The sequence below is a fragment of the Panulirus ornatus genome, chromosome 62 (assembly GCF_036320965.1).
Source record: "Panulirus ornatus isolate Po-2019 chromosome 62, ASM3632096v1, whole genome shotgun sequence".
Classification (NCBI taxonomy): Eukaryota; Metazoa; Arthropoda; class Malacostraca; order Decapoda; family Palinuridae; genus Panulirus; species Panulirus ornatus.
Genome location: NC_092285.1, coordinates 5,499,959 through 5,515,124, shown reverse-complemented (window position 1 = coordinate 5,515,124; position 15,166 = coordinate 5,499,959). Strand labels below are relative to the sequence as shown.

The 15,166-nt window shown below is 52.1% G+C and overlaps 1 protein-coding gene across 2 annotated transcripts in view; it reads left to right on the top strand.

Annotated features, from left to right (window-relative positions):
• Positions 1–14,169, top strand: part of LOC139745793 (uncharacterized) — a 44,186-nt gene extending 30,017 nt beyond the window's left edge. Inside the window, exons 3-6 of one of the 2 annotated variants that reach the window (XM_071656338.1) lie at positions 1,673–1,830; positions 4,134–4,284; positions 6,311–6,376; positions 14,032–14,169. In XM_071656338.1, coding sequence (XP_071512439.1) covers positions 1,673–1,830; positions 4,134–4,284; positions 6,311–6,353 — 352 coding nt within the window. In that variant the 3' untranslated portion in view covers positions 6,354–6,376; positions 14,032–14,169. The remainder of the gene's footprint in view (positions 1–1,672; positions 1,831–4,133; positions 4,285–6,310; positions 6,377–14,031) is intronic. The other variant, XM_071656339.1, reaches the window with a different exon arrangement.
• Positions 14,170–15,166: the final 997 nt, after the last annotated feature.

Below are 15,166 nucleotides of genomic sequence, written 5' to 3'. Positions count from 1 at the left end.
TTCATACCTAAATAGGATGACATAAGTCCACATAACATGAGGTGACTGGAATCGTAATATCCATATCTAAGGCTACTCACAGTTACAGTAATAATGTGGCATACATTCTACCACAAATGCTAACGATAACCAAACATCCTAATTCACATTTTCGTGGCGTCATTATTTGAAACTGTATCACTATATGTACGTAATTTATCTCCGTAAATAGTAAACTTTTGCACTCGGACGAAGAGATGTCCCATACAATTTTATTTCTATAATTTTACGTACTAATTCCTTACATTATTCATACAATATGATACTTTGTTCCTTACTAGCTAAACAATATTAAAAGAGTATTTATAATTGGCATTTCCTACCCCCTCACTGACGAGAGGGATGTTCAATCGATGGCTCTCGGCCACTCGCTGTTGACCCGGGACACTGTGCGGTTACCAACGAATGGTCTCCCTCCCCCATATATTGGCTCTAGTAATAATATATATTCTTAACTGCTAGTTATGATATTCCCAATATATCAAATAAAACTATGAGTCAAGAATACAGAGCTATCATACAGATTAGTTAGATATGACAATACGGGCGACATACACATACACAGATGTATAAATATATATACACATGAACATAGTCATACTTGATTGCCTTCATCCATTCCCAGCGATACCCCTCCCCACAGGAAACAGCATCGCTACCCCCCTGCTTCAGCGAGGTAGCAACAGGAAAACAGACAACAAAGGCCACATTCGTTCACACTCAGCCCCTGTCATGTGTAATGCATCGAAACCACAGCCCCCTATCCACATCCAGGCCCCACAGACCTTTCCATGGTTTACCCCAGACGCTTCACATGCCCTGGTTCAGTCCATTGACAGCACGTCGACCCCAGGTATACCACATCGTTCCAATTCAATCTATTCCTTGTACGCCTCTCGCACTCCTGTATGTTCATGCCCCGATCGCTCAAAATCTTTTTCACTCCATCTTTCCACCTCCAGTTTGGTCTCCCACGTCTCCTCGTTCCCTCCACCTCTGACACATATATCCTCTTGGTCAATCTTTCCTCACTCAGTCTCTCCACGTGACCAAACCATTTCAATACACCCTCTTCTGCTCTCTCAACCACACTTTTTATTTCTCTCTCTCTCTCTCTCTCTCTCTCTCTCTCTCTCTCTCTCTCTCTCTCTCTCTCTCTCTCTCTCTCTCTCTCTCTCTCTCTTAGATAATAGCCTAGTATTTTGTCATAAGTTATAGTTGGCTACTTATGTTCCTTATATATACTCCTGACAGATGCCGACAAGCTGCCAGAAGCTTTGGCGGAACCGACATCTCTTTCTTTCCTTCCTTGGTTAAGATGTGGAATTAGTTTACCTTATGTTTCTTTGCTCCTCGACTCCTCCAATCTGGCTCGTCTTTGAGAGGCGGGTTAGCACCACTTCAAGACCAGGGAAGACTACTTCCCTGGGACTTAATATGTAAGTGCTTGACCTTGACCAAGGCACCTTGTGACCACACGCACCTCCTTGCCCAGTGGTTTTCGCCGTTCGCATTGTGCAAAATACATACGCCACAGTTTATACCACCTTGGCCCCCAATGACCTGTGGTTCTGCTAGGTTATTGGAGAGCGTTCCAACCATATGGACTAACCAATGGCTTGTTTTGCCGCAGGTGTAAGGTGTTGGCATTTGAGGGGCAGCTGAGTGGCGCCGCTGTCAGTTGTCTGCCGACCTCAATCCAGGAACTCAGCCTGGGAATATGTGGAGATGACCTGACTCTGACCTCGGCCCTGTCTTCTCTGTGGTCGCGTGCGCAACTTAGCAGGCTCGGTGAGGAGGTAACCCATTCATGTTGGGGTATGACCCATGATGGGTCAGTGGCTGACACATGAGGGTGTGTGCCTGACTCCGTGGTGGGTAAGTGAGTGACCCAGTGCTGGGTGTGTGCCTGACCCCGTGGTGGGTGAGTGAGTGACCCAGTGCTGGGTGTGTGCCTGACCCCGTGGTGGGTGAGTGAGTGACCCAGTGCTGGGTGTGTGCCTGACCCCGTGGTGGGTGAGTGAGTGACCCAGTGCTGGGTGTGTGCCTGACCCCGTGGTGGGTGAGTGAGTGACCCAGTGCTGTGTGTGTGCCTAACCCCATGGTCAATAGGACGTCTGACCCCGTGGTAGATGGACATCCGACACCAATTGTGGATGGGACGACTGAAACTCATTGCAGCTTCTGAACCCAAGTTAGATAATGCCAAATTAGATCTAGGTTTCCCATTGGCAACTCAAGGTTTGGGCCATTTTGAAAACTGTATCTCTCCCTACACCTCGAAGCTTTGGAACTCTCAACCTCTCTCATGTCTTCCAAAAATAACTATGACCTAACACATTTGAAATGACAGATTTTTCTTTTCCTCCAAAATTCGTAAATACTTTCCCTTGTGTCTTGACCTTTCATCTCTTCTTATTTCCCATTCATAATTCTCTATTTCCCAGTTACGGTCCGGCCTTCCTGTGGACTTCTGTACGTTACTGTGACACCTTGAAAGTAGAAACATGATACGTCTGACTGTACGTTACCTGAACGTATTGCCCCATATTGCGTGTGCAAGTGAACGTGTTGCCCCATATTGCTTGAGCAAGTGAACGTGTTGCCCCATATTGCGTGAGCGAAGTGAACGTGTTGCCCCATATTGCTTGAGCAGGTGAACGTGTTGCCCCATATTGCGTGAGCGAGTGAACGTGTTGCCCCATATTGCGTGTGCAAGTGAACGTGTTGCCCCATATTGCTTGAGCAAGTGAACGTGTTCCCCCATATTGCGTGAGCAAGTGAACGTGTTGCCCCATATTGCGTGAGCAAGTGAACGTGTTGCCCCATATTGCTTGAGCAAGTGAACGTGTTGCCCCTTATTGCTTGAGCAGGTGAACGTGTTGCCCCATATTGCTTGAGCAGGTGAACGTGTTGCCCCATATTGCGTGAGCGAGTGAACGTGTTCCCCCATATTGCGTGTGCAAGTGAACGTGTTGCCCCATATTGCTTGAGCAAGTGAACGTGTTGCCCCATATTGCGTGAGCAAGTGAACGTGTTGCCCCATATTGTGTGAGCAAGTGAACGTGTTGCCCCATATTGCTTGAGCAAGTGAACGTGTTGCCCCTTATTGCTTGAGCAGGTGAACGTGTTGCCCCATATTGCGTGCGCAAGTGAACGTGTTGCCCCATATTGCGTGAGCAAGTGAACGTGTTGCCCCATATTGCTTGAGCAAGTGAATGTGTTGCCCCTTATTGCTTGAGCAAGTGAACGTGTTCCCCCATATTGCTTGAGCAAGTGAACGTGTTGCCCCATATTGCTTGAGTAAGTGAACGTGTTGCCCCATATTGCTTGAGCAGGTGAACGTGTTGCCCCATATTGCGTGAGCGAGTGAACGTGTTCCCCCATATTGCGTGTGCAAGTGAACGTATTGCCCCATATTGCGTGAGGAAGTGAACGTGTTGCCCCATATTGCGTGAGCAAGTGAACGTGTTGCCCCATATTGCGTGAGCAAGTGAACGTGTTGCCCCATATTGCGTGAGCAAGTGAACGTGTTGCCCCATATTGCTTGAGCAAGTGAACGTATTGCCCCATATTGCGTGAGCAAGTGAACGTATTGCCCCATATTGCGTGAGCAAGAGAACGTGTTGCCCCATATTGCGTGAGCAAGTGAACGTGTTGCCCCATATTGCGTGAGCAAGTGAACGTGTTGCCCCATATTGCGTGAGCAAGTGAACGTGTTGCCCCATATTGCGTGAGCAAGTGAACGTGTTGCCCCATATTGCGTGAGCAAGTGAACGTGTTGCCCCATATTGCTTAAGCAAGAGAACGTGTTGCCTCATATTGCTTGAGGAAGTGAACGTGTTGCCCCAAATTAGGTCAGTGTTTGACGCAATATTGTGTGTGTGTGTGTGTGTGTGTGTGTGTGTGTGTGTGTGTGTGTGTGTGTGTGTGTGTGTGTGTCATTCTGTGCTCACTCATCTTGAATCCTTCATGTTTGTCTCATCTAAGATGGTCTTGGGTGTAAGGCTCAAGTATAAACTGTTATTGAAGTCCATTCCAAGTGTATGCCACACTAACTAATAAGGCCGTATGGGCGTTTGTCTTCTACTCAGAACTGCAGGTGAGGCCTGGCATAGCACTATCTTCACTGCCGTCCCAGCTGCCCAATTTCCCGAAGGGGTTCCACCTGCGCCTCTGTGACCTAGACGCAACGCATGGAGAGTGGGCGGACCAGGTGATTCAACATCTGCGACCACAACATGGGTGAGTTGTGAGGACGTCACCTGGTTATAACTTGTGAGGACGTCACCTGGTTATAACTTGTGAGGACGTCGCCTGGTTATAACTTGTGAGGACGTCACCTGGTTATAACTTGTGAGGACGTCGCATGGTTATATTGATTTAGAGTGTACTTTCTTACACTATATCACATACTCCCACAACTCCTGTTACAGGAGTAGTGCTACTCCTTCCTTTGCTCTTGTCCTCTCACCAACCCCTGACTTTACTCCCAAGACACTCCCAAACCACTCTTCCCTTTTACCCCTTGAGCTTCGTTTCACTCAGCTAAAACATCCAGGTTCTCATCTTGGTTACCTTCACACACATTTAGATACCCCAATCTGAGCCTTCAAGGAGGATGAGCACTCTCCGCATGGCTCCTTCTTATGTTTCCCCTTTTCGAAATTAAGAATGCAAGGAGGGAAGGGTTTCTAGCCGGGGAAATGAAACACGATAAGTTCCCAAGTGCACTTTTGTGTAATAATCACATCATCAGGGGAGATACAAGAAAGAAATACAACAGTCAGTCGATATACAACGAAGAGACGTAGCTAGGACGCCATTTGGTAAACAAGTGATTGTCCAAGACAGACACGAGCGTATCATAAACTTATTATGCGGACAAGAAGGGGAATTGTTAACAGTTTTATCACCAATAAAGTTATCCAATTTGTATAGACCTTCACTAATATTAAGGTTATGATTCTTTGTGTATTTGATAATAGAAGATTCAATGATATTTCTCGTGGTACAGGAGTTAGAGTTAATAACTGAGATTGCATTACTCCAGTCTGTACAATGATCATAGTTTTTAACGTGATTAAACAAGGCTTTTAATTCTTGTCCTGTTCAAATACTATATTTATGTTGCTTAAGTCTAACAGAAAGATCCTTACCAGTCTGTCCAACAGAAAAGTTATCACAATTTCTACATGGCACTTTATAGATGCATCCAGGAGAACTTTCTGGTGAGTTCCTGATTAAGATATTCTTTATAGTATTATTGTTGCTGAAGGCAACATTTACATTAAAGGATTTAAGCAGCATGGGAATTAAAGTAAAATTATTATTAAAAGGGAGAACTAAAAGATTTTTGGTGTCAATGGGAGGTTTGGGCTCAACTCTATAAGATGATTTCTATGCTAACTTAAGGGATTTATCAATAAGATCTAGGGTACTTTAACTTAGATCCAATGGAATATATCTTCTCAAACTCATCATCAATAAACTCTGGACTGCAAATACGTAATGCCCTAAGGAACATAGATTAAAATGATAATTTAACTCTGTCATGTTGAGATGAGTAATAATGGATATATGAGCATACATTGGTAGGTTTTCTGTATATGCTAAACTTAAACTTGTTTCCTTGTCTATGGATCATGCAATCTAGAACTGGTAACATACCATTATTTTCATTTTCTACAGTAAATTTGATGGAAGGTACTAAATTGTTAAGTAGAGGGAGAATTCTTTGAAGCAAAATTATTAAAGGATACCTTACCTCGTAATAGATTGAAATGATGATAATTTAACTCTGTCATGTTGAGATGAGTAATGATGGATATATAAGCATTCATTGGTAGGTTTTCTGTATATGCTAAACTTAAACTTGTTTCCTTGCCTATGGATCATGCAATATGAAAATGGTAACATACCATTGTTTTCATTTTCTACAGTAAATTTGATGGAAGATACTAAATTGTTAAGTAGAGGGAGAATTCTTTGAAGCAAAATTATTTAAGTATATCTTCCCTTGTAATGCAATTTGGTTTAGGTATGTAGATGTTCTTTGTGTTTGGCCAACGAATGAAAATGTACAAACATTTCTCCCCTTACTCATTTCTCTTCCATGATGGACAATAAGCAAATATGGCCTCCAGCCTCTCAACTCTCTCTCCCAGTCCTGCTGACGTATCTGGGTCCAGTCTTCCTCTCTGATTTCTTAGCAGTGAGTACCTTGCTACGTTGATGCCGACACAACTTTGATTCTTTCCCATTTTTACAGAAATTACGCTAGTCTGACCTTCCCAAGAAGCCGTCTTTGCTGACCAGGAGACTCCCAGACGCTGAGGTGAGTGGTGGCAGGAGAGGCTGAGGGCAGAGGTGGCAGTAGAGGCTGAGGTCAGTGGTGGCAGGAGAGGCTGAGGTCAGAGGTGGCAGGAGAGGCTGAGGTCAGGGGTGGCAGGAGAGGCTGAGGTCAGTGGTGGCAGGAGAGGCTAAGGTTAGGGTGACAGGAGAGGCTGAGGTCAGGGGTGGCAGGAGAGGCTGAGGTTAGGGTGACAGGAGAGGCTGAGGTCAGGGGTGGCAGGAGAGGCTGGAGTCAGGGGTGGCAGTACAGGCTGAGGTCAGGGTTGGCAGGAGAGGCTGAGGTTAGGGTGACAGGAGAGGCTGAGGTCAGTGGTGGCAGGAGAGGCTTGAGGTCAGTGGTGGCAGGAGAGGCTGAGGTCAGTGGTGGCAGGAGAGGCTGGAGTCAGTGGTGGCAAAAGAGGCTGAGGTCAGTGGTGGCAGGAGAGGCTGGAGTCAGGGGTGGCAGGAGAGGCTGAGGTCAGTGGTGGCAGGAGAGGCTTGAGGTCAGTGGTGGCAGGAGAGGCTGGAGTCAGTGGTGGCAGGAGAGGCTGAGGTCAGTGGTGGCAGGAGAGGCTGTGGTCAGGGGTGCCAGGAGAGGCTGAGGTCAGTGGTGGCAGGAGAGGCTGAGGTCAGTGGTGGCAGGAGAGGCTGTGGTCAGTGGTGGCAGTAGAGTCTGAGGTTAGGGTGGCAGGAGAGGCTGAGGTCAGTGGTGGCAGGAGAGGCTGAGGTCAGGGGTGGCAGGAGAGGCTGAGGTCAGGGGTGGCAGGAGAGGCTGAGGTCAGTGGTGGCAGGAGAGGCTGAGGTCAGTGGTGGCAGGAGAGGCTGAGGTCAGTGGTGGCAGGAGAGGCTGAGGTCAGTGGTGGCAGGAGAGGCTGAGGTCAGTGGTGGCAGGAGAGGCTGAGGTCAGTGGTGGCAGGAGAGGCTGAGGTCAGTGGTGGCAGGAGAGGCTGAGGTCAGTGGTGGCAGGAGAGGCTGAGGTCAGTGGTGGCAGGAGAGGCTGAGGTCAGTGGTGGCAGGAGAGGCTGAGGTCAGTGGTGGCAGGAGAGGCTGAGGTCAGGGGTGGCAGGAGAGGCTGTGGTCAGGGGTGGCAGTAGAGGCTGAGGTCAGTGGTGACAGGAGAGGCTGAGGTCAGTGGTGGCAGGAGAGGCTGAGGTCAGTGGTGGCAGGAGAGGCTGTGGTCAGTGGTGGCAGTAGAGGCTGAGGTTAGGGTGGCAGGAGAGGCTGAGGTCAGTGGTGGCAGGAGAGGCTGAGGTCAGGGGTGGCAGGAGAGGCTGAGGTCAGTGGTGGCAGGAGAGGCTGAGGTCAGGGGTGGCAGGAGAGGCTGAGGTCAGGGGTGGCAGGAGAGGCTGAGGTCAGTGGTGGCAGGAGAGGCTGAGGTCAGTGGTGGCAGGAGAGGCTGAGGTCAGTGGTGGCTGGAGAGGCTGAGGTCAGTGGTGGCAGGAGAGGCTGAGGTCAGTGGTGGCTGGAGAGGCTGAGGTCAGTGGTGGCAGGAGAGGCTGAGGTCAGTGGTGGCAGGAGAGGCTGAGGTCAGGGGTGGCAGGAGAGGCTGAGGTCAGTGGTGGCAGGAGAGGCTGAGGTCAGGGGTGGCAGGAGAGGCTGAGGTCAGTGGTGGCAGGAGAGGCTGTGGTCAGGGGTGGCAGGAGAGGCTGTGGTCAGGGGTGGCAGTAGAGGCTGAGGTCAGTGGTGGCAGGAGAGGCTGAGGTCAGTGGTGGCAGGAGAGGCTGAGGTCAGTGGTGGCAGGAGAGGCTGAGGTCAGTGGTGGCAGGAGAGGCTGAGGTCAGGGGTGGCAGGAGAGGCTGAGGTCAGTGGTGCAGGAGAGGCTGAGGTCAGTGGTGGCAGGAGAGGCTGAGGTCAGTGGTGGCAGGAGAGGCTGAGGTCAGTGGTGGCAGTAGAGGCTGAGGTTAGGGTGGCAGGAGAGGCTGAGGTCAGTGGTGGCAGGAGAGGCTGAGGTCAGTGGTGGCAGGAGAGGCTGAGGTCAGTGGTGACAGGAGAGGCTGAGGTCAGTGGTGGCAGGAGAGGCTGAGGTTAGTGGTGACAGGAGAGGCTGAGGTCAGTGGTGGCAGGAGAGGCTGAGGTCAGTGGTGGTAGGAGAGGCTGTGGTCAGTGGTGGCAGGAGAGGCTGAGGTCAGTGGTGGCAGGAGAGGCTGAGGTCAGTGGTGGCAGGAGAGGCTGAGGTCAGTGGTGACAGGAGAGGCTGAGGTCAGTGGTGGCAGGAGAGGCTGAGGTCAGTGGTGGCAGGAGAGGCTGAGGTCAGTGGTGGCAGGAGAGGCTGAGGTCAGTGGTGGTAGGAGAGGCTGTGGTCAGTGGTGGCAGGAGAGGCTGAGGTCAGTGGTGGCAGAGAGGCTGAGGTCAGTGGTGGCAGGAGAGGCTGAGGTCAGTGGTGGCAGGAGAGGCTGTGGTCAGTGGTGGCAGGAGAGGCTGAGGTCAGTGGTGGCCGAAGAGGCTGAGGTCAGGGGTGGCAGGAGAGGCTGAGGTCAGTGGTGGCCGAAGAGGCTGAGGTCAGGGGTGGCAGGAGAGGCTGTGATCAGGGGTGGCAGGAGAGGCTGAGGTCAGTGGTGGCAGGAGAGGCTGAGGTCAGTGGTGGCAGGAGAGGCTGTGGTCAGTGGTGGCAGAGAAGCTGAGGTCTTTCATTATCTTGTGTCATGTGTGACAGTGTCATGTGTGACAGTGTCATGTGTGACAGTGTCATGTGTACACCGGATATGTTCCAACTGTGAGAGTCGTACATGTGTGTGTGTGTGTGTGTGTGTGTGTGTTTACCGTGAAAGTAAGGTGTAGCTATGGTACAGTCCATGATCACAACGGTACAACCCATGTTCACGACGGTACAACCCATGATCACAACGGTACAACCCATGTTCACGACGGTACAACCCATGATCACGACGGTACAACCCATGTTCAAGACGGTACAACCGATGATCACAACGGTACAACCCATGATCACGACGGTACAACCCATGTTCACGACGGTACAAACGATGATCACAACGGTACAACCCATGTTCACGACGGTACAACCCATGATCACGACGGTACAACCCATGATCACGACGGTACATCCCATGATCACGACAGTACAACCCATGATCACGACGGTACAACCCATGTTCACGACAGTACAACCCATGATCACGACGGTACAACCCATGATCACGACGCTACAACCCATGATCACGACGGTACATCCCATGATCACGACGGTACAGCCCATGATCACGAAGGTACAACCCATGATCACGACGGTACAACCCATGATCACGACGGTACAACCCATGATCACGACGATACAACCCATGATCACGACGGTACAACCCATGATCACGACGGTACAGCCCATGATCACGACGGTACAACCCATGATCACGACAGTACACCCATGATCCGACGGTACATCCCATGATCACGTCAGTACAACCCATGATCACGACGGTACAACCCATGATCACGACTGTACATCCCATGATCACGACAGTACAACCCATGATCACGACGGTACAGCCCATGATCACGACAGGTACAACCCATGATCACGACGGTACAACCCATGATCACGACGGTACAACCCATGATCACGTCAGGTACAACCCATGATCACGACGGTACACCCAGATCACGTCAGTACAACCATGATCACGACGGTACATCCCATGATCACGACGGTACATCCCATGATCACGACGGTACAACCCATGATCACGACAGTACAACCCATGATCACGACGGTACAACCCATGATCACGACAGTACAACCCATGATCACGACGGTACAACCCATGATCACGACGGTACAGCCCATGATCACGACGGTACAACCCATGATCACGACGGTACAACCCATGATCACGTCAGTACAACCCATGATCACGACGGTACAACCCATGATCACGACAGTACAACCCATGATCACGACGGTACAACCCATGATCACGACGGTACATCCCATGATCACGACGGTACAACCCATGATCACGACGGTACAACCCATGATCACGACGGTACATCCCATGATCACGTCAGTACAACCCATGATCACGACGGTACAACCCATGATCACGACGGTACAACCCATGATCACGACGGTACAACCCATGATCACGACGGTACAACCCATGATCACGACGGTACAACCCATGATCACGACGGTACATCCCATGATCACGACGGTACAACCCATGATCACGACGGTACAACCCATGATCACGACAGGTACAACCCATGATCACGACGGTACAGCCCATGATCACGACGGTACAACCCATGATCACGACGGTACATCCCATGATCACGACGGTACAACCCATGATCACGACGGTACATCCCATGATCACGACGGTACAACCCATGATCACGACGGTACAACCCATGATCACGACGGTACATCCCATGATCACGACGGTACAACCCATGATCACGTCAGTACAACCCATGATCACGACGGTACAACCCATGATCACGACTGTACATCCCATGGACACGGTGGTACATCCCATGGGCACGGTGGTACATCCCATGGGCACGACGTTACAATCCATGGGCACGGTGGTACATCCCATGGGCACGGTGGTACATCCCATGGGCACGGTGGTACATCCCATGGGCACGGTGGTACATCCCATGGGCACGGTGGTACATCTCATGGGCACGGTGGTACATCCCATGGACACGGTGGTACATCCCATGGGCACGGTGGTACATCCCATGGGCACGGTGGTACATCCCATGGGCACGGTGGTACATGCCATGGGCACGGTGGTACAACCCATGGGCACGGTGGTACATCCCATGGGCACGGTGGTACATCCCATTGGCACGGTGGTACAACCCATGGGCACGGTGGCACATCCCATGGGCACGGTGGTACAATCCCATGGGCACGGTGGTACAACCCATGGGCACGGTGGCACATCCCATGGGCACGGTGGTACAACCCATGGGCACGGTGGTACATCCCATGGGTCACGGTGTACAGCCCCATGGCAACGGTTGACATCCCATGGGCCACGGTGTACATCCCATGGACACGGTGGTACACCCCATGGACACGGTGGTACATCCCATGGGCACGGTGGTACACCCCATGGGCACGGTGGTACATCCCATGGGCACGGTGTTACATCCCATTGGCACGTGGTACTTCCATGCACGGTGGTACATCCCAATGGACCCGGTGGTACATCCCATGGCACGGTGGTACATCCCATGGGCACGGTGGTACATCCCATGGGCACGGTGGTTACATCCCCATGGGCACACGTGGTAAATCCCATGGGCAACGGTGGGACATCCCATTGACATCGTGGCAACCATCCCATGGGCACGGTGGTACATCACCCCAATGGCACGGTGTACCACCATGGCACGGTGGCACAATCCCATGGGCAACGGTGGTACAACCCATGGGCCCGGTGGTACAAACCCATGGACACGGTTGGGGGGGGTTACAATCCCATGGACACGGTGGGGTACATCCCATGGGCACGGTGGTACATCCCATGGGCACGGTGGTACATCTCATGGGCACGGTGGTACATCCCATGGGCACGGTGGTACATCCCATGGGCACGGTGGTACATCCCATGGGCACGGTGGTACATCCCATGGGCACGGTGGCTACATCCCATGGGCACGGTGGTACATCCCATGGACACGGTGGTACATCCCATGGGCACGGTGGTACATCCCATGGTCACGGTGGTACATCCCATGGGCACGGTGGTACATCCCATGGGCACGGTGGTACATCCCATGGGCACGGTGGTACATCCCATGGGCACGGTGGTACATCCCATGGGCACGGTGGTACATCCCATGGGCACGGTGGTACATCCCATGGGCACGGTGGTACATCCCATGGCACGGTGGTACATCCCATGGTCATGACGGTACACCCCATGGGCACGGTGGTAACATCCCATGGGCACGGTGGTACATCCCATGGGCACGGTGGTACACCCCATGGGCACGGTGGTACATCCCATGGGCACGGTGGTACATCCCATGGGCACGGTGGTACATCCCATGGGCACGGTGGTACATCCCATGGGCACGGTGGTACATCCCATGGGCACGGTGGTACATCCCCATGGTCACGGTGGTACATCCCATGGGCACGGTGGTACATCCCATGGGCACGGTGGTACATCCCATGGGCACGGTGGTACAATCCCTGGGCACGGTTGGGTAAATCAATGCACGTACATCCCATGGTCACGACGGTACATCCCATGGGCACGGTGGTACATCCCATGGGCACGGTGGTACATCCCATGGGCACGACGGTACATCCCATGGGCACGGTGGTACATCCCATGGGCACGGTGGTACATCCCATGGGCACGGTGGTACAACCCATGGGCACGGTGGTACATCCCATGGACACGGTGGTACATCTCCATGGGCACGGTGGTACATCTCATGGGCACGGTGGTACATCTCATGGACACGGTGGTACATCCCATGGGCACGGTGGTACATCTCATGGGCACGGTGGTACATCTCATGGGCACGGTGGTACATCCCATGGCCACGACGGTACATCCCATGGGCACGGTGGTACAACCCATGGGCACGGTGGTACATCCCATGGGCACGGTGGTACATCCCATGGGCACGGTGGTACATCTCATGGGCACGGTGGTACATCCCATGGGCACGACGGTACATCCCATGGGCACGACGGTACATCCCATGGGCACGACGGTACATCCCATGGGCACGACGGTACATCCCATGGACACGGTGGTACATCCCATGGGCACGGTGGTACATCCCATGGGCACGGTGGTACATCTCATGGGCACGGTGGTACATCCCATGGGCACGACGGTACATCCCATGGGCACGACGGTACATCCCATGGGCACGGTGGTACATCCCATGGGCACGGTGGTACAACCCATGGGCACGGTGGTACATCCCATGGGCACGGTGGTACATCCCATGGGCACGGTGGTACATCCCATGGGCACGGTGGTACAACCCATGGGCACGGCGGTATATCCCATGGGCATGACGGTACACCCCATGGGCACGGTGGTACATCCCATGGGCACGGTGGTACATCTCATGGGCACGGTGGTACATCCCATGGGCAAGGTGGTACATCCCATGGGCACGACTTTATCCATGGGCATGACGGTACACCCCGTGGTCACGGCGGTACACCCCATGGGCACAGCGGGACGAGCCTTGATACCTAAGGCCTGCCGTGACTGGTCATCCACCATAACACTGGCTTTCTATCCCTTCGCCAGTCTGGAGAGAGAATTCGTCTCACCAGTGGACAGCCTTGGCTATCTTTATGTTGGTTTACTTCCATCAAAGGCCCTGAGACGAGATGTGGTCCACAGATCAGTAGGCCCTTTGAGGAGGCCATATATTTTCTTTGGGGGAGACCATTCTCTAGTCAGGTGACTAAAAGGTTGAGGGCTAGTGTTTCGGTTATGACTTTCATTAGAGTCCTCATAATGGGCTCTCCCAGCCTCCCTTCCTCTCATGTTACTCGACATGCCATTAATTGTAAACCTCATAAGATAAGGTGAGGATCTCATTTCTTTTCCTTTTCTTGCTTGGTAAGACTAACTTCATCGTGCCCGCCTCCCTCTTTCGAAAGGACAGTTCTGATACCGTTGGTTTAACGTCTTTATTCTCTTCCAGAAACAGATGATGGAACGTCAGTGAATGGAAGGAGGGATTGGTACTGTGAGGCTGCCCCGTTGAGAATTATTCCATTCCCTGAGGTCCCTCTTCTGGCACACACGACCAGGCTGGAAGCACCTCGAAGCACAGACACTTTGTCCACAACTTGAAGTCACAGTCCACATAGAAAGGCAGCCATGGAGGTCTCTCCAGTACAGAGAGGGAAGCATATGTTAGATCTGGTCCACCTAACATTCGCTTCTGTATACAGTCAGCTGACGCTTGTCTCCAACCAGAGTATAATGGAGTACTTAGAAGGCCATTTACGTATGACGCATTCGCAATTCCAGCGGGAATTTACGACGAAGCACAGGAGATTGTTGCAAGATAACCTCATCGGCGACGTAACCCTGATGTATAAACTGCTCCAGAACGTCTGCGGTCTGGCTCCTTACGACCACATGACGTGGGTCACTCGGGACGACACCCTGGAGTTTCGACTCCGAAAGGCCAAGAACCTCTGGGTCGATCTCATCCACGTCATGGAACACTCTCCCGAGAGGGTGAGTGGCATGTGCTCAGAGCTGGAAGAGCTGCTGGTGCAGATCGTCAGCAAGGTGGAAGAGAAGACGAGCAAAGATCTGTCCGACCTTCGCAAACATCTGATGACGGAATACGTCCCAGAGGGCCTCACGAACTGGGAGATGTACTTCCCTATCCTCAGCCAGATCTTACAGGTCATCTTCACCATGGTCTTTCAGCAGTACAACCCAGACGAGCTCAGGATCAAAGAGTACTGCTTCCAGAACCTGGTCTTCGACGAGCGGACGTACAAGAAGACCTTCCTGAAGATGCAGCGGGAACAGATCGAGAACTACCACTCGATGGAGGAACTGGACCCCATCATCCTGTACAGGATTCTCGATAGACTCATACCTCGGGAGGACGTTCTCCACGACCTCCTCCGTGGCATGAAGGAGAAACGCAACGAGACCGTCCACACCAGATGCTCCGACGAGGACTTCGAGTCGGAGATGAGCGCCTATACACTGTTCGACCAGGTTATGACCATCCTACAGGAGTTGGGCATCCGGAGCGGGCGAAACCTTTACGACGTGATGGCCCAGATGGGCAAGGAGCTTCACCGTGAGTT